Source organism: Narcine bancroftii, chromosome 2 (genome assembly GCF_036971445.1).
Source record: "Narcine bancroftii isolate sNarBan1 chromosome 2, sNarBan1.hap1, whole genome shotgun sequence".
Taxonomy (NCBI): Eukaryota; Metazoa; Chordata; class Chondrichthyes; order Torpediniformes; family Narcinidae; genus Narcine; species Narcine bancroftii.
Window position 1 is genome coordinate 53,735,568 of NC_091470.1, and position 20,660 is coordinate 53,756,227.

At 39.4% G+C, this 20,660-nt stretch overlaps 1 protein-coding gene and 1 long non-coding RNA gene across 5 annotated transcripts; one reads left to right on the forward strand and one right to left on the reverse strand.

The window, feature by feature from the left end:
- Positions 1–5,775: 5,775 nt before the first annotated feature.
- Positions 5,776–8,361, reverse strand: LOC138753549 (uncharacterized). Of its 4 annotated transcripts, none has more exons than XR_011351248.1 (3): positions 8,192–8,361; positions 7,125–7,471; positions 5,776–5,965 (listed from the first exon to the last, which is right to left on the reverse strand). It is a non-coding gene; the product is annotated as an uncharacterized lncRNA (long non-coding RNA). The 4 variants fall into 4 exon arrangements; XR_011351244.1 differs by having other exon boundaries at positions 7,097–7,471; XR_011351246.1 differs by having other exon boundaries at positions 7,097–7,389; positions 8,192–8,360.
- foxg1a (forkhead box G1a) lies at positions 7,465–13,424 on the forward strand. Its single transcript, XM_069916696.1, has 2 exons — positions 7,465–9,851; positions 13,246–13,424. The coding sequence occupies exon 1, from the start codon at positions 8,602–8,604 to the stop codon at positions 9,829–9,831; it is 1,230 nt and encodes a 409-aa protein (XP_069772797.1). The 5' UTR covers positions 7,465–8,601; the 3' UTR covers positions 9,832–9,851; positions 13,246–13,424.
- The last annotated feature ends 7,236 nt before the right edge of the window (positions 13,425–20,660 follow it).

A 20,660-nucleotide genomic window follows, 5' to 3' on the forward strand; every position in this document is an offset into this window, starting at 1 on the left:
TCTTAATTTCTGCCCTCCGGAGGAACTTCATAGAAAAGAACTACAATTGTATACATTAAATTAAAGAGATCATTAAAAACAAAAGATTGATAATAACTTTCACGATGCAAGAAAAACGTGACATTACAAAAATGGGGACAGTCCTCTTGTCTTGTCGGAGCCGTTCAAGATAAGTTTGACCGTGTGTGGTTGAAAATCCTGACAGCCGCTGGGGTGGTGGGGGGGGGGGGGGGGGTGGGGGGGTGGTGGAAGGCTTCTGTATCTTCTACCCGAAGAAAACCGCGGAGGAAGTTGTGATCAAGGTGACGGGGGTCTTTATGACGTCTGCCTCCTTGATGATGGCTTCTTTGGATGGGAAGTCAGAGCCCATGTTGGACTTGGCTATGTTTGCTACCTCTTATATAAAGAGGTGTGGAAATGGAAGCCATTTCAGATTGAAACCAAGTCTATTTGAGCATCACATTTTACCGTCCAACTGCAAACGCTGAAAAAAGTGAAAGGTGTAAAACTGGAATGAGATTGTGACACTTTAAATCCAATGAGGCTGTGCAGAATACAAGCCCCAAACGGAAATCTAACCAATCCCAAGGGCCTCTCGAAGATGCACCTGAATTTGTAGGTCTTTTGCTATTATCCTACCCTTGGTGAGCTTGCCTGCCCTTTAGTGCCCAAAGCTTTCAAACACCAAGCAAGAATCCGTCCAAAGAACCCAGCATTTCGGCGGCCTAACTCCCAAAGGAGTTACCTCCACCCCGGCAAGTCAACTGTGGCAATCCGGGATCCGTCCTTCACGGATCAGGTGGAAGAAGCCTGTACAGATTTGTGGTGATGCACAGGACATAATTGCGAAGACCGTGGATGAGAGGAGAATATTCTGCGATCTACATAAAAGGGTTGAAAATGGAAATAACTCGCATATATACGCAATTCCCATTTATCGTGCAGCGGTGTCTCCTTAATCGCAGAACTTTCAGGCTTTGGTGTCCAAACACTTGAAACATCATTTTCAATGAACTCAATCATTTTTTTAGCATAATTTAGACTCTACTGTTGTTCAGTTTGTTCCGCCGACTTCAAGCACCACCTACACCCAGCGACTGCAACGCTTTCATTAACATCCAATTTTTACCAAATATTATTAAATGGTTGTTTTAAAATCAATGACGTAGAATAGATGGAGAGCGGTGACTATTAACAGAGCAAAGATATTAACATGAACGAAACTGAGTGCTATATGGGGCAGAAGGATACGTTTAAAACTGTAAATGCATGGGCCGATGTTTAATCTCTTGAATAAAGGAGCAAAGTACTGGGGTGGGGGGACGATGTTCCGCTTTATCTTCAGGTCATATCTCCACTTCTGAGAATATGCTCAATCAATGCGCACTGGTGATTTACTCGTTAGAGGGAGCAGCGCCGTCTCCATCATTAATGGGATTAAAGTGATATTCATGGTTAGCCACTCAGTCATCCTCTTCCGCCAGTGTGTGTGTGTGTTTTCCCCAGCGACTTTATGTGTGTTTCTTACTTTGAAATAGAAATGAAAATGAAACGACTTTGCGACAATTTGCATTTTTGCATGGGTGGTGAGATATAAAAGTAAATATCAACCTCCTGCAAATGTTTATTTTCCATTATTTACCAATCAACGCTGGAATTTTTCTGGGTTACTGGAGGCGAAAGGAGCTGTATTGGCATATTCCATGCTTTCCTACTGATTCTGGAAACGATTTATTTTCCGTGGGCTTTAATGAACAATTTTCATGCTGTGGTTGCTAAGTAATGAACTGGCTCATCACAAATTTCAATACGACTGTTTAAATATTTTTGTTTCATATACACCGTCTACTTTTGCAAACTGTAAATATTTATGAAGCATCAAAGCTAATGTTATTACATATTAGCGGTATTTGGTGTTTATCTCATATACAATACATTAGAGTTGAGAGGAAACTCCAATTTGCGAAGAATAAATGTGAAGGTTTCCACGAGATGGCGTCCCTGTATTGTCTGCGAACATGTTGTGGAGTTGCTCGCATCCGACTGAACCTGACTTTGCTACTGACTAATTAAATCCTGTACTCTTTGTTTCCATTTTTGAATCTTGGAGCACCATGCTAAAATCAAGCCTTATTTTGCTCAGATCTTATACGATCACTGTCAACTCTCTATATTGTCAAGAAGACATCGATTCGATGTTTGACTGCCTCATCGTCCAATTTCGACCCTCCAAACCCCCATTTGACGGATTTGGTAGCCCGTAAAACGTTGAACTGTTAGCATCAAAGAACATGATCAAAACTGAAATTTCGTTACATAAATAAAACCCAAGCTGTTCATAATTTTCAGCGTTGGGAATATATCTTCTAGCCTTCCCGGTTATAAGCAAGTTATGTTCCATTGGATTCTAGTTTTTCATCCTAAATGACTCCGCCAATAATGCACGATGAGGTCGATTCCGAGATTACGGGGACACAAACATTTATATGCCACTTGGGAATCAAAAAGGAGAGGAATTTGTTGCAAACGATGCGACATTGTGTATTGTATCATTCGTGGCTCTTTGGGCGAAAGGCAACAGAGGCGGTAATCTGCAGATAGTTACAGTGCTTTGTTTACGTTATGTACTCTCAGCACAGACTGTAACCTTAGCGTGTCGAAACAAGCCGCTCATTTGGACACTGCCCGAGGTAGATAGGACAGAAAGCGTTGTCGTCGCCGCGGCGACATTCACAGCGCGGCTGATATAATTCGCTTTAATGCTATTCCGATCTTGTAAAATACATTAATGCAAACGAATCTGAAATGAGAATAATTATCATAATCACCGTTAAATAAAATTCTGAACTCAATCAGTGCTAATATTACTGCAAATTTTTATTTTACCCAAAAAAGAGAATCCCATCTTCGGGACAATAACGCGAAACACCGAAAAGGTGAGTGAAGTATTCAGTGCCTCTTTCCGACTGATACCATTGAATACTCGCAAACAGCAAAGAAGCAGAAAGCTGCTACGAGGGGATTCAGAAAACCACGGGAGACCAGAACTGCAAGCTTGTGATCACAATTAATTTCCATGCTTCATCGGCCAAGATATTGAAGTCAAAACCACAAAAAAAAATGAAAGGATTCTCGGCCCCCTTTACAGGATCGATTTTCACAACTGTTACTTCGAACGGTGGTATCAATTAGGTTCCACTCGAACTTGAAGAAGTACCAACGGTTCAGTCAATACAGCTGGAATCGTATTGTTTACACAGGGATTGATTTTTGGACGCAATGTCTTTGTGGGGCCCAAGGGCAGTTTCAAATGCACGTAACCGCGCGGGGCGAGACGTTTAACAAGTTATGCTTCATATAGTTTGGTCATATTTTGAGCTGTGCTGGAATTATAGTTGTTTCCACACAAAAAACTTTCCATTTCATCGCAGTTTTCACACAAGCACTTTCAGTTGGAGACGATATTTTGCAGATTACTGAAGCCAGTTGTATTTTAACTGAAGTATAAATGAGAATGAATCTAATGATATATTTCGTCTTGGGGCATTGTTGTAAATGGATTAGCAATTTGTGTTTATGTGAAAGCCAACTTCATATTATTAATATTGTTTTTAAAATAATGATTAATAAAATTCATATTGGGAAACGTCAAAGATATTTTCCCTGATTAAATGAGGTGCGCCACAACAATCGCGATGCAAGTCAATATTTGAAATTATTTTGTTTACAAGGCGCTGGCATAAGATCACCGGCTCAACGTGGCTCTTGAGCTTTACCATTTCGTCCGTTGCAGGAGACAGCAAATTGTAATATTGCAGTGTTTTCGTTGGAGCAAAATAAAACATATGTGGATAAATGAGAGCCAAAGTATTATTTGACACCAAATGTTTTTATTTAAACATTGTGGAACATAAATCAGCGCGCACGCACACAACCCCTTCCTCAAAGATAACATAAGGCTCGTCACTCGTGTGTTTCACATTGAGATCTTCTGAATACTCACGACCTATTTACCAAAAACAATTTAATTCTGAGCATTATGTCGTTTGCCTGAACATGCGAATCAATAATATTCTTAAGTATAGGTAATTGTCCTGTATGACGTTGGATAAATAGTTAAGAGGCACGATAATGTACTCGTTTTGTTATTAAACGAGTGCAGGTAACGAGATGAAAATCTCTGTTTAGGTGTTAAAATGGCGCGGTATTTTTTTGTCATGTTGAATGTTGTTAGGATTGTTGGAATCTTTAAAATTACGAAATGCAATATATGTTTCTAAAGTACCGATTATGTCCGATTTTCTCAACGTATCTCGATTATTCTAAATATTGAATTGAAACGTGAAAAATTATTGTAACACATTCAAGGTTGGCAGTAAATTTCAAGACCACTTCAACCTGTTACAAACTATTAACAGCGGTGAATCATTTTGCTATTTTATCCTGTCATGTGACTTCAGAAAAAAATAACTTTCGAATAACTGGTAAATTAATCATCTGCATTATTTATTTTCCGAGTCGGGCCCATATTGTTTGTTCCGACTCTCCCAGTTGCAAACGAGATTTTTTTTTCTCCCTTCGTCGTTACTTTATCAGAGCCTTGCTTTTTTGTCAGTGACCTTCTACGGCGCGAATATGTTATAACGAACAACCACCTCCGAATAAGGTTTACTCAGCCCTTCCGTCTGCCGCGGTAGGGTTATTGGGATTTTGAGATGCAAGGTCGATATACGAAGTCAATTCGGTGGTTCACAGCGATTGTTCGTCGCCGACTAAACGTGCATATGCACCTCCGAATGTTCTTTTAAGTATACTTCGATTTTACAGGCCACATGTTGCCATTTAAAATAATTCCTCGGCCACATTGAAACCTATTCACCTCAATTTCGGTATCTTTGTTTAAGATGCTGCCCTGAAATTGCTGAAACGTTGCCTCGATTTTAATTTGGAATATATTCCACAATACCCGATTGAGGAAGCTAGTTGCCATTTCCGCAGCATCTTTGTTTGCTCTGGGGAAAAATTGGTATCAAAGGTTCTCTTATTTGTGTGTGTGTTTTTTCAAGAGAATTTCCCAGTGACACAATGTTATGATGGAAAGATGCTGCAAATGACAGCACCGGTAAATGTTCATCTTAATCATCGGTCTCTTCATTTAGTTTGGTGCATTTGTGTGTGTGCAGAGCAGCCGCTGACAACCTACAGGGAGTTAATGAGTGACGAGGCATGGCTGCTGTACCACATAACACTTTCCTGGTGCGAAGACCACTCACTGGGAAGTTTAGTTAACTACTGTTCTCGCAAACCTAATAATACAACCTGTAACAGAAACCCCAAGAAACATGGAGCACGCTAAATACAGAAACTTTCCATCGCTAATTATTAGCCCCAGCAGTCAGTAAAGTATTTGGCTTAGTAGACTGGGCAGCAACTGAATGGGCAATTTCTTCCAAAGTTTTCCAAGCAATGACCCTTTCAGATCACAGATGCAATGACAACATGGAGAAGATTTTTTTGGTGAGATTAATAAGCCTCACACCCCTCCACAAATATTCCTAATCCGAAGTGTTTTGGTATCACTGCATAATCATCAGTTCTGTTACACAATGATTTTTTTTTTATCCAGGTCATGCTTCACTTGTGTTATAGTTGGAGGAGAGTAGCTTTTGGTTGAAATAAGGTCAGTAAGCAGAATTACAAATTTTGGTTGTAAATCCTGTGGTTGACTTTACAACTTTGACTGTATTTACAAAACTAAATTTTATTATACTAGATCATTACAAAACATATTTGCATTTTAAATACATAACAATGGAAAAAGGTTATATTGTGTTGGAAAAGATATACTGGAATGTCCAATAAAGGGTATGTGTTCCTGGTTCCCTATAACTCTGGGGGAGGTGAAATACCCTGGAGTCCACTTCCATGTCAATATTTCTTTTCACTGAAGGTCAAAGGTAAAATTCTACAGCAGATACAAAAGAAATGAGTATTAATTTAAAAGAAATTTATTTTCAAAGCATCAAGGTTTCATAAGCAAAAAAATTCCAAAGATTTTTATACATGAGCAATTTATTAAAAATTCTGTGCTAAATCTTCCTTTCTTATTTGAAGATAAAGGGGGGAGGGGAGGCAATTGGACATTGAATGTAGCAATTATGGTATTCCTTCAGATATTTTATTTTCTCTTTCTTCTTTCAAATGTTTGTTAATGTGTGTTACTGGCCTTTTCTAATAATGATGAATATTCGCCCTTAAAATCTTTTTGTTTGCATCTTCCTCATGGGTGTTTGAATAAATCATTTGTTTTTTGTTCCAACTATTAAAAGAAAAAAAGTTTATTTGAGACTGAATTTCCCAATGTATAACTGGACCAGTTCAGAATCTAGTCAAAGATGATACCTTCCTTCTCTTCAGCCAACTTTTGAAACAAACTATCTTAAAAATGGGCAAAAAAATGAAATATCAGAACACATTGCAAGAGGATTTCCTTCATTGTCTTGCTGTTCAAAAAAAACCCAGCGTGGAATATACATTAGTCAATGCTTCAGAATTGTTGCACATTAATGTTGTTGGAAGTACTGCTAAATCACAGCAACAAGAAAGGTTCAATGCAAACAGCAGCTGTCTATTTTAAAAATCCTATGACGACCAATGCATATGAGCATGCAATTAGCTCGTTTCGATTTCTTTCCCCTTGTTAATCAACACTTTCCTTCCTGCAGAACCATAGTTGCCCCACAAAAGTAAATGTTTATCTAACCTGGCCTTTCCCAGGGATCCAGTCAGGCTAAATCATTTCATGCTACACTGAGTAAGAAAAGGAACAGGTCAGATTCTACTTTAAATATACACGGAGAAAATAAGACGTTCACCATTCGCCTTCTTTAAGCCTTGCAAGCCCGCACACCTGCACAGCGTCGGGGACCATCCAGCCCTTGCGCACATTTTACAGGTCACCTTTGGCTGACAGAGCAAGAGGATCGACCCAAAATACATGACCGCATGAAACATAGAGTGAATGCATCTTAAATCTCTGATCCTTATTTTAGGCTCTCTTTAAACTGTTAACAAAATATAGCAATTAACCACGCACCGCAAAAGTTCAACTCTGTTATTGTCACCTCTTCGCTGCTTTGAACCGATGTTAAACATGACGTTGCAGGAATTCAAATAAAATGCACAGTATTCTATGGGAAAGCCGTACCCACAATATCACAGGTTCTACGGATAAAGTGAGAGAGGATGTGTGCTGTATTTTAGACCTGGGTCTTAATCCGAAGTGCCTTTATTTGTCATCCGAAGTTCTGGCTGGCCGCTTGGTTCAGGAGTTCAGGCCATCTTCGTTTTGTTCTCTCCAGCTGCGTGTGTCTCGGCGTCCTCGTTTCACTTGTCCGAGGAAAGATACCGACCCCAAACCAAGCAGGAGAAACACATTGTAAATGTCAATGCCTGGCAAGCTCTTTCACCGCTATCAGATATTAGACATGGAACAAAGGAGGATTTAAGGTCAGGATATTTCAAGACACTGTGATGCCCCGACCAACACAGCTACAACCGGATCCGCTGTGTAACAGGAAATAACTGCCGGGTTTGAGGGGGGAGGGGGCAGATCTTGGATTTTATTGAATTTGATGGAATATAACTTCGAAATCAATCCGGATCAATGTGTCTGCAGGCACCATCCGCCATCATGGCACCAAGGTGAGCGTCAGGGGTGGTAATGAATGAGAGCAAGTGACGGAGATGTCAGGCCGGCACGGGTGTGCCGGGGTGAGACCCTCCCCAGCTTTGGGGAACCGGGCCACGCCCAATACCCAGCGCCGACACCGGCCCTTGACCCTCCGCCAGCAGCTACGGGGCTTGGGGTTCTGCTCCAATCCCGGGCAACAAACTCCTGGCCTGGAGATGAGGCCCGGGGTCGCCGCTGAAGGAGCCAATGGGCCAACCTCAGGCTTCAGGCCACCGGTCCTCGTCCCACCCCAGGCTGGAGCTCAAAAGAAGCGGCCCGACGTCAACCCGAGGCGGCGGCATCGATCGGCCCGGAGCAGCGCCAGGCATTGGGTTTGGTTTTGGAAGCTGGGATCGCGCCCTCGGCGTTGTAAAGTAGTCCCGCGCCTCTCCTCTATTTTAATTCCTTTCCTTCAAAGTATAAACAAACTTCCAACAAAAACATCAAATATTGACGTACCGAACACTATTATCCGGGCGGAGGGTGAATGCGATGCGTTTGTCGGAAGGGAGGGGAAGAGAAGATGTAGAGCATGGGCCAAGACGCAAGGTGAGACACCCTCCCCTTTCCTCCTCGCTTCTCCCGCCCTTTCGCCAGATCCCTCCGCGGAGACGCGGCGCTGATTGGCTCCGGGCCGTGCCGACGCACAGGCGCGGCGCGGGCTGTGATTGGGCAGCGAGTGAAAAGGTTGCGACGAGGCTTTGGAGCGGAGCGCCCAGGGGCCGCGATGAATTGCAGCAAGCTGGCTCCGCTCGACGTGTTTTTTAAGAACATGAAGTAGTGGCTCTCTCTTTTTTTTTATTGCTACATGAGTTGCCAGCGCTGGCGATTGCGGTCCAACTGTGTTGCTGCAATTTTACCTGTGTGTGATGTTGGACATGGGAGATAAGAAAGAAGTGAAAATGATTCCCAAATCATCGTTCAGCATAAACAGCCTGGTGCCCGAAGCGGTTCAGAGTGACACCCGTCACCGAGCTGCCCCCGAAGACGAGGACAAAAACATCCTGCCAGCACTGGAATCCAAGTCTGAAAACCTGCTCAGCAAAAGTGACGGCAGCTCGGCCGAGCCGCCCTGCGCCGAAGACAAGGACAAGCAGGAGGAGAAGAAGGCCGAGAGCAAAGAAGGGGACGGCTCGAAGGAAGGAGAAAAGAAAAACGGCAAATACGAGAAGCCTCCTTTCAGTTATAACGCCCTGATCATGATGGCAATCCGGCAGAGCCCAGAAAAGCGGCTGACGCTGAATGGTATTTATGAGTTCATCATGAAGAATTTCCCCTACTACAGGGAGAACAAGCAAGGCTGGCAGAACTCGATCAGACACAACTTGAGCCTCAACAAATGTTTCGTGAAAGTTCCCCGGCACTACGACGACCCCGGGAAGGGAAACTACTGGATGCTGGATCCGTCCAGTGACGACGTCTTTATAGGTGGCACCACGGGCAAACTTCGCAGGAGATCCACAACATCAAGAGCAAAATTGGCTTTCAAGCGGGGAGCGCGCCTCACCTCGACGGGACTGACATTTATGGATCGGGCAGGTTCCTTGTATTGGCCTGTTTCTCCATTCCTGTCCCTCCATCACCCCCGAGCCAGCAGTACGTTAAGCTACAATGGAACCACCTCACCTTACCCCAGTCACCCGATGTCCTACAGCTCGGTGTTAACGCAGAACTCTCTGGCAAACAACCACACATTTCCAACCTCAAACGGGTTAAGTGTAGATAGACTTGTAAACGGAGAGATCCCTTATGCCACTCATCATCTCACGGCCGCGGCAGCCTTGGCTGCCTCGGTGCCGTGCGGTCTGTCAGTTCCCTGCTCGGGCACCTATTCGTTAAATCCCTGCTCGGTAAATCTGCTGGCAGGACAGACAAGTTACTTTTTCCCTCATGTTCCTCACCCTTCAATGACCTCTCAAAGCAGCACTTCAATGACGGCCAGGACAGCGTCCTCGACGTCTCCACAGGCGCCTTCAACTCTCCCTTGTGAATCTCTAAGACCTTCTTTGCCAAGTTTCTCCACGGGACTTTCAGGAGGACTTTCTGATTACTTCACGCATCAAAACCAGGGGCCCTCTTCAAACCCACTAATACACTAACAAATCCCTTCGAAAAGACTGTAAGTTAACGTTTTACACACATTTGCATTGTAAATAACTCTCAAAATAAGAAGCCCAGGTATTTTTATTCAAGTCCCCATTTTTTTTTGTCTGCATTTTGTCAACTCCCGTAGGATTGTTTGTTTATTCAACTTCAGCAATGTGCAATTTGAGGCGGTTTAGATAGGAAGCCACTAGTTAAATTAATGTAGACGGTGTATTTAAAATGACTGCATTCCAACTCAGTTTAAATCAGGCAGGTCTTTTTTTTTCAATTGTTCCAACAGAATTCCATAATACTGCAGTATTATAAGTTAACATGGATTTGTTGTGGGCTACTGATTTCAATATTAACGGTAACTTTTTTTGAACTAATACGTTCAATAATTATTTTTTTTTCTCCTAAATTACCCAATTTAAAACATGCCAAATCCTTCGGTATTTTTTCCCATTTGGTTACAAAATTGTTCATGTTTACTTTTAGACCAAAGACGGGGCTAGAAATGCACTCCTTGTTTAAAAGAACAAGTACTTTGAAAATCATAGTTATTTCCAGTTTACAACACTGCCTGCAAAGAATCAGAAGGGGACAAAATTGATGAATGCCTTTAGTTTGTGTTGTGCATAATTCGATGTATGTGATCACTAACAGGTCCCTTTTCATTTCTTTATGTAAATGTAGTGAAATGTGTAAACCTATTGTACTACAAAGATAAATTTTTGCGGACGTGTAACCTGTGTTGCTTAAACGCCTCATGAATTCCTCGAGTGCTTGTTAATGTCGTCTCTAAATTTCATGCTTGTGATATTGTGATCATATGCCCGTGTTGTCACTTAAAATGTTTACTATACAGAAGGCACCGAAATAAAAAAAATAGGTTACATTCAGAAACGTTGACATCTTGTCCTTTTCTTTGTTGTGCACTGGAGTATTTCAAAGGCTTTCCAGTTCCCGCTCGACAAGGAACTAGAATCTGCCAAAGCGATGGAGAACAGAAGCAAGCGCATTTTATCCAGGCCTAAATGATACTCTTCGTTATAGTAATTGAAGATGAAGCTGAATAGTACAATATTTAAGTTGGGCTCCGATTCAGTCATTATATTCAAATATGCTGTAAATGGATAAAATATTTATTGCATATCCTGGTGCATTTATATTTATAAAATTCAACAAAATATTTAAAATGAAAGAAGCAGCTCGTTCTAAAACAAAAACCCACTCCGAATGTATTTCACTGTTGTGCAATTCTTAACATAATGAGGCATTATGTACGTCACTTACTGCACGCAGAGACACAGAAATCTCTGTGATTTGGTATATTTTTGTGCGAAGTGGTAAATCTGGTTTCAAAGAGCATACAGACCTGTCGTTTCACAGTAAACCTGAGAATTTTTTTATGTCGTTTCAACACCCACAGATGTCAATATATGTCAACAGCCAAGGCCACTCATAATTTCGAACATAAATATTTTAACTCAGCCAGATTTAAAGAAGCGCCCCATGTTATACTTAAGTTCATTGCATTTTGGCCCAATTGCAATGTTGTAATGCAAAATGCCAACAATTTTGGTCCAACAATTGAACGTTACCATTTCAGTAATGCAACAAAATCTAAATCCCCCTGTTTATAATAACCTCATCTATGTGAACAGTTATCATTTAATATAGGATTAAATTAATCTGTGCAATATTTGTGAACCCTTATTTTCAGTTTGGGTGGAGCTGTTAGAAACCAAGGCAGTGAAAGGACAGTAACAATAATAAGGGAAATCTTATAATATGACACATTGAAGGAAAACTTGTGCTGTCACATTTCCTGCAAATCCGATCCGCCTGTAGCCTGCCTTATTTTGTTCTTGTGTTGTATTAAAGATGCCCACGAGTAATACAATAAGGCCAGCGCCTCTTACAATAGGCCCGAAGGAAAACGAATCACTGCTCAAGATGTTATCGCTCCAATGTTAAGCGGGATTATATGAAAGAAGGAAGTGTGTCTCCTGAATTAAATACAAGTAAATTTATAAGGAAAGAAAAACGATAGTTTACGAGGGTTGTATTATAAGAGATGTATTATAATAAGAGCCATTACAACTGCTAAAGAAACGTGAGGGTTCATTTACATAGTGGCAAGACGCAGTGACGTTGACTGTTATCTCTGCCACTGAGTCGTCGGAGAAACTGTATCCCCCTTTCTCTCTTCAAAACCTGGGTCCCGAGACCAGAAAATAAAGTTAATCCAACTGTTGATTTACGTTGTGTACGGCTGCTTTGGAAAATGCACAGCTTCCTTGAGAGGTTCTTATTTTACCCCAAAAATCGGGTTAAATGCCCTCCTGGATTTCAGACCTGCGGTTCGATGAGATATTTAATGTTTAATTTCGGAAATAACTTGGAAAGAATGTTAGAGATTTTTGTTCATGTACGTTGTACGAAAAGAAAATCGTCACATCTTTTTGCCTGTCGGAGGCGGGTCGAAGAGCTCAGAAGCAATATCTTAAACTGGGTAAGTGAACGGTTTTTCAGTCTTTCTGAAATAATTCAGAGTGAGTTTATAGTTATTTGTGTATATTTGTGTGTGTGTGTGTATATATATATATTTGTATGGTGTTCCGCACAGAGTTGTGACGCACAATCTTTTGTTCAATGCTTGACTTGAAATGAGGTTTATTGCCTTATTCTAACATCTTAATGACCACAATAGCCAAAGAATGGTTGTTTGAAATATTGCATAATTAAAAAACCTAATGGTACGTCCAAATTAAAATTTGCGCGGGTACAATATGTAATGCGAATAAACACCAGAATACTTCTCCGAGTGGTCTCAGGCGACGAAAAAAAATCCCAACATTGCACCAATATAGTAGGCCTGATGAAACCGACAAAAACAAATTGTGCTTTACATATAGCAATTGTGTTACTCGCCTATTGTCTGGTCACTTTGGGTGTTGCCGGATAAGGAGGGGGAACGGATCGTGAGCGTATTTCTGTTTTCGGAAATGTTGGGCTGTGATTAAGCGGACAACTAATATGAATACAAACATCAGATCTCCAAATACAAAAGCATTTCCATCCGCCAACAGCCAAGTTTAAAAACGAGGCAGCAGGCTCGTTCCGCGTTTTGTTACACACAGTATAAGCTTTTAAAATCAATATATTCCACAATAAAATCCCTTAACTGATAGTTTCAAAAGACAGATTACTGTTCCGAAATAAATAGTATTTCAAGTGCATTTGTAACTTTTCCAAAGTTCCTAACCACTTGGAAAATATGGCGAAACAATTGATTATTCCAAGAAAATGCCTTGTATTATGTAACCAGAAATATATGTAGCGTGAAGTTGTGATTTTCAAAATGCTTGATCGAAGAACACATTAATCGTGTTTATAATTTGTGATAATGTTTTTATTTCCAGTCTCTGTAAAATCACAGACTGGCCTTGCGGCAATATGTTGGAAGCCATTTGCTTGTTACGTCTTACCGAATGAGGCAACTCTTCAACCAATTTTGTCTCCAAATAATTCTACTTTGATCTGATTGATCGCGAAGTGCAACCTGTACCATAGAGAATAAAAGGACTCGTTTTGTCTCTTTCTCGCAATCTTTGAAAGTCCAGTTTATGATAGTATACCTTTCGTTGTCCTTTTTACTGTATTTTCGCGCTCAACCAAAAATTAATTCTAGAGGCGAGTATGGACTAGAAAGTTTGGGCTACCCTAAGGAAAAGGTTTGTTTGTTTATTTGATGAGATTGAAAGGATATTGATTTCGATAAATCGGGGTGGAAATGTTGGTCAGGTCAAAAGTGGCGTTTCCCGGGTTAGACAGAGGTGAAGGCGAAGATCATTCGAGGTTTAAAGGATATGTGAATGGTGCTTCGGGTTCGCGCACTGTAAACCTCACTGGACAAACCTCACCGCAATTCCCTTAAACAGATGGTAAAATCACAGACACCAGGTTCATTCCATACTAGGTCGGTAACTAGCGAAGAACAGCCCAATGCTTGAAATACATCATAACTGCATCTTTTTACAACCAGGATGTCATGATTTGTACAACACTTTTACGTTTAAACTAAGACGACTTCATGGTAAAATATGTTTATACATGACTTTATTATTTTATATTCAGCGATTAGTGCGTCATTCATACATTATCAGGTACGTTATAAAGTCATTTTACTTGTTAATAACCGTTAAATTATTTTTATTAAATTTAGATGCAAATAACTAAGCCCAATTCCGTGCGAGAATAGTGGTTACATTAAATAAAAGCACATCGAAAATATAGAATTAGTGACAAATTAAGTGCTACGTGAATATAAAAAACTGGTAACTAAACTATTTTAATACTGTTAACATTGCGATTATTTAACATTCTTGACATTTGAAATCTGATATGTTATGTATAAACCGTTTGTTCGTTACTCTGTTACAGACAAACCCGTGGGTTTGCTGGTTGAATCCCCGATTCTACTTTTTTTTCTAATTCCTCCAATTTTATTCGAATTTATATGAATTCTCAATTTCTTTGAATTTGAATTTGTGTCTGTGCACATTTAGAAAGTGAAATTCCGCCAATGTGTATCATTACTTAATGTAGGATCATTTCTAAAGCTATGTTAGTGAAATAAACCCGTTCTGCACCATAGTTGCAAGATAGCGACATTGCATTTTTTTTAAATCTCGTGAAACGGATATTGAGGCGTTTGATTCACCGAGGGCTGCGCTCTGATTATGGACACACAATGTTATCGTTTAACAATCTCGCCCTGAAGCTGGATTTTTTGTTGCTTTGGTCATTCCGTTCAGGATATGACACGGGCTTTAGTTTTATACCTTTAACAGCTGATTCACAGCAAAGCATAACATATTCGATTCTACCATATTGAAATAATTCAACTTTTTGACACTTCAGTTGTTTTGTAAGGCACACTTTATTTCTAGATGCATGAAGAATTGTTTATCAAATTGCTGTTTAATATACATAAAATATACAAATACATTTATTTCTGATCCCTTATATACACGTTATAACTGGTCATGCTTAAATTAAAATAGATAGATAGTAATCTTGAAAATTACATTTTAACCCGCAAAGAAAACGACTGTTACCTTAACGAAATGAAGAAACAAATGAGCCCAAAGTAGGATAAATGCCTCTTTACTGAAACTAAAAGAATATTTGGATATATTCTTACAAGTGGAACGTGTTTGAAAATGCGCATAAAGCCACAGCAATTAAATAGCCTACATGATTATACCTGGACCCGACTTCGCTTGAGTGCTGGGGATTCAATGTTATTGACTGTGACAGGACAATTTGTCTGCGGTGTTTTCGTGTTGCGAGCTCAATCTGTGCAATGTTTTTTCATTGCCTGCAAAATGCTTTGGTCGTCGAGATATTCACATTTCGCTTGTTTTAAAATCCAAGCAATTTTCACAGAAGAGTTAAACTGGTATTTTCGATGTCACGCAAGATTTTCCAAGGTTTAACGTTGGGAGATATAATTGTGAATACAGTTCATAATGTAACGCACACTAAATTTATTTTAAAAAAAAACCAGGGATTATGCGTTTGAAGACAGGTAAGTTTATCGTCGTTGGTGTTTTGATTTTATCTTTGACAACCGCTAACATTTTCAAAAATAGATTATTACCGCAGTCAATGGTAGCGTGGGGGCGCTGTTGATAAAGCAATGAGACGCTAACAACAGGTCTCTTTCAATATCTCTTTTTCCTCCTCTCGCTTTCCTTCACAGCTTGTGTCTGTGTTTCAAAAACATAATGCATGTATTCGATTGTCTTTTCAACATTACGCATTTACACCACTATCAACACCAAGCCGTCTCGCTACTCACGGACTCCAACATTGTGGTGTTGTGGTGTAAATTCGAACTCAGGAGTTCGACGTAACTCTAAAGCCAGAGGTAGATGCAATTCTACTCGATTAGATTCAGATTTCAGGCAAACTTTACCGCCGATGGGAATGGAATCCATTTCGCAGTATCACTGCTCTCCTAACAAGTCGACACTCAAGAATTACTGCGTTGTTTGAATAACAGTTCTGTATTACGCAAAGACTTCACATATTCAGTTTTTTTTTCAACGAAAAATGTTCCCGGCATTTCCTTCAGACGTCTTTAAATAAAACTTATGTGTGATGTGAACAGCTGTTAGAATGCGAATATGTAAATCTCTGTGAACATTTTGTTTTATAGAAATGATGTTCAACATTTTTTCATTAATCATTTCAAACGAAATGTTTTTTTGTTTACGTAATAGCAGTGGAGATTTATATATAATTTGAGTGTGTAAATTTCTTTAAGGCCAAAGTTTGTACGCATATTAATATAGATACATTCCATATATTTAATACTTTCTCTTTTTGCATTATATTTGACATTTTGACATCTGGAATACTCTATGCAACCGCGCTTTCCTCACGCTGTAAACATGATCAGGCTGTCAATATACAACAATCCATTGTCGTTTTTATGGATAAACTTGTAAAAGTTCGATTTATATTAATAACTTAGTGTTTCAAATATTCACTAAAGAGATTTTAAAGATCTATTAACCCTAAAGAAAAACATGCAGTGTGGTGTCACATGTTTTGATAATTCTTCACGTCCCACTATTCAGTGTTAGATTTCCTAAGATGGTTGTCATCGGCCATAAAACAAATACACATTTTAAAATGTGTATTGTTTTAACCACCGGGATTTGATTATTAAAAAAGCAACGAATGTTTGATTTGTTAACTCTCGGCGCACTCTTTGGCTTGGCTTCGCGGACGAAGATTTATGGAGGGGGTAAAAGTCCACGTCAGCTGCAGGCTCGTTTGTGGCTGACCAGTCCGATGCGGGACAGGCAGACACGGTTGCAGCGGCTCCAGGGGAAAATTGGTGGGTTGGGGTTGGGTGTTGGGTTTTTCCTCCTTTGCCTTTTGTCAGTGAGGTGGGCTCTGCGGTCTTCTTCAAAACCTACTGTAAATATAACAGATAGCAATGTTATAAGTGGAATTTGAATAGACTGTATTTACTGAGAATTCTCCCTTAAATATGAAAGTTTAACATACATCAATATTGTGTTATTTTAGTTGTATGCAACTTTTAAAATAATACGAGTTTGCAACAATACTACGCATCAAAATAGAAACATTCTCACTGGGAGTCCATTTGATAACCTCCTATCAAAGGTCACCCTCACAATTGTTCCTTCCGCTTCAATAAATAAGTCGCTTATCTTGGTACCACCCTTACCTATTCAGTGTATGCCATAATTCCGTATTTCAGACACCACACGAGGTGAATGGAAATGTATTTTTCTGTGATGAGCCATTGGCAGTATTATGTTTTGATGAGTAACTGCGAGATATTTATAAAATCAGTGAACCGGTGCGGACTCGAAAGGCCAACATGGCCTGTTTCCGCTCCGTAAATGGTTCTATGGTTATATTTAACGTTCAAACGGTGCAGACTCAGTTAACAGTGCCTACATTCTCTATTATGAATATTCTGAAGTGAAAATATCCAATCGAATAAAAATTAAATATTCAAGAACAATCGGACGTTAACTTTGTCTTTGAACGTTCCATTGAAAACGTCCATATATGTAAAGGCTGCCGTTGAAGCTACGCAAAGATCAATATTTAATACAAAATATTGGTAATGACTTGAACACCTTGTCTATCTGTATTAATCGTTGCGGCGCCATGCAAGTTTCTGCACTAATTTTCTGTTAATGACCCACAAATTCTCCTCTCAGTCAATGATGTCTAACCATATTTTATTTTTCTGGGAACATTTCCGTTTTTCTAAAAACAGAGGATTCGACATTTGTTAATGCGTTTCAGTACATGAAGCAAAAAAATGAAAGGCTTTTTATTTTGCCATTAGATAATCCAAACGAGAAAAACAAAGTTAACCAAAATACTCATAAGAGCTTCCCACGTTTTGAGCATTATCGACATAGCGTAAATAAGAATTTGCTACTCTGATTAGTTTATATGTTCAGGAAATGGAGAATGCACTCCTATGTAATTACATTCTATAAGCCATTTGGGACTCGGTGGGGATTTATTTGCGGAAGCACGCAAGAAGGTTCGATTCCGAGTGGAAACTTAATGTGCATAAACCTCGACCTGCTGCACACATTTGCAAATAATGACGTGGAAAATACGTTCTACTGCTCCACTCAAACAGATATCTTTTTTTCAAAACTGGCAAAAAATCGTTGTTGAAAGTAGAATAATTTGGAGCACGTTCATATCAAACCAATATCTAATTTAAAATTATTACTTAAAAATATTGTAAAACAACCGAAACCAAAGATAAGCTCTTTAAATGGAAATTTCACAGCTAAAATAATTATATAAGTTTTCTCTTAAACTTGTACTAAATTATTCATTCAGTTTGCTTAAAATAAACTCTTAGTGAAATCGACCTCTTCAAACGATGTGCACAAATGCGAAAAAAGTGTTCCTAAAAATAAGTAAACAGGTCAACCATACATTTAAAATGAATCATTTATCAGGAATTGGTCACAAATTACACACGCGTTGGTTTGTATTCATTTGCGTTTTATTTATGAAATATTTTACGTCATTATTTCCATCGTTATTGGCTTGCCTTAATATGAGCGTAGTGTTTTGAAACACGGCTCTCATGTCATAAATGCGTTATAAACTGGTAATTATATTGGAAGCAACATTGTTTAACAAACGAACAATATGCACGATTTTAAAGTAGATTCCGACATGACCGCTTGGTAAATGAATGATAAAAACATTTAAAAAAACATAAGCACTATCTGTATCCGCCAACAATTAAAAAAGAACACTTCGATTTGAAAACTTGCAAGTCCATAGTAAAGCTGGTGCCATAGTTAATGTTTAATTAGCAATCGCAAAATAGCTTCATCTCAATTTGGTTACTTTCAATATTTTAATTAGTTTTAGTGTTTAATTTAAATGATTTTTCAGCCATTAGCCAGATTTGCTAATTTATCATTTGCTATTGCGATTATTTTTTCACAGAATCGTTTCTAAAAATAAACTCTGATGCCTGTCTGCAGAATGCTGGACTAAAGTGTTTAACACAGACCGACTTTAATCTAACCTTCCCCGTAATTCGTTCTGAAATTGTTCAAATCAAAACCAGAATGTATCATTAAGAATGTTCCCTGATGGTATTTGTTGGAATATTGCGGATTTTGCGATATTACATGTTTTGGTAATTTAGACAAAATACGATTTAAGTCCATAAATAGACGTAATAGGGAATGGAGGCGCGCGTACGCGCGCGCGCGAGATTCTTCTGGGCCGGTCCGACCTGCAAAGTCCGAGCTCGACTTTGGCAGTGCTGGTTAGAAGTACTGATCTCTTTTTGCTGATTTGCCGGCCCAATAGCCTGAGCTAATGCTGAGGGCGTCGTGTGAATGAACTAGAAAACACTCGACAGGTCGTGAATAATCGTTTTAATGAGTGTGTAAAGCATGCGACGGGGTGCAGAGAGCTGTCGGGTTAAACAAACAACTTGTACCCTGATGTAATCCGATTGTTAAAGTGCAAAGTGGTGTCATTCCAGTTTTCCGTTCCGTTGGTTAAAACCAAGGCTCGAACTCGCGGGAGTCCAATTGTCCCAATTAAAGAAAAATAACAATATTTTCTTAACTTGAGTGTGATCTTGTTTAATGTTAGTCTGTGGTTTAGCCAAGCATCAAGTCAGACAAAAAGGTGATTTGTGATCGCACTACGGTCTTTAATCAAAGTCTAAATTAACACATAGTATACTTCCAATCCATAGACAGCAAGGAATTGATATTGTTTTAATCAAAAGAATTTACATGTTTGGTGTACTTTATTTATCAAAGCAATTGAGAGGGCGGCGCAATGAAAATCCTCTGGCACCCGGTGAAAAGCTTCAATAGGAATATTTGATATTTTATACCCAGATGAAGCGCACAATGAGAGGTTTTCAGACATTCGAAGCAAGGAAAAGCTCACTTTGGAGGTTGATGGACACAGCCTCCTACATAAATAAGCGCTTAAATTTCACATAATGACCGCTTCCAGAATGTAGCCCCTGTGTAAATCTTTCGCAAAATGCAGAGGATTTTATTATGCCATGAAATAGTTACTAGTAATTTGGAGACAATAGGATCAAAATAAATACTTTCCATTACTTACATGGAACGACTCTCCAAAGGCGGGGGTCGGGGGGGGGGGGGGGTGGGGAATGCTGTAAATTTTTCCTATCAGTCAAGTTTAAACGTTAGAATTAAAGAGACACCTGGCGACTTGGGCGAGCTTGTGTGCATCTTCGAACGACAAGTAAACATGAGCAAATTGCGTTTCACTTTGGGAAAGAGGTAGTTTTGTCAAGAATTTAACTATCTGTCGGCATCAGTGTTAAAACATTACGGGTCAAAAATGTAATGCACAAGTTTGTGGGAACTGGCTTGGTACATATTAAAAGAGCGAGAGGAGTTATCGCTATTCTTCGAATTGAATGTTCTTTATGAAGTAATCGCATGCTTGGATACTCATTTACACTCTGCCATTTGCTATTAAATACATGTATTTTGACCTACAAAAATAATGTAAAATTATATTGTCGAATGAACAGACCAGACAGAATATCAGTACCATTCTGTAAAATCAGTCCCAGTCAGTTCACATAGCATGGACAGAAGCTTTCAGTAACTTGTTTGTTCGACGTTTCCAAATTAGTAAAGTGGTAAAGTAACATTTCGGAATGATTTCAGTTCCCACATGAAGATTACGGGTAAAAACGTTAACGCTCATTTTGTAATAACAATCCCACCAA

Bases quoted from the DNA above. Each gene is read 5' to 3' on its own strand.
- foxg1a (XM_069916696.1), top strand. From the start codon at position 8,602: ATGTTGGACATGGGAGATAAGAAAGAAGTGAAAATGATTCCCAAATCA.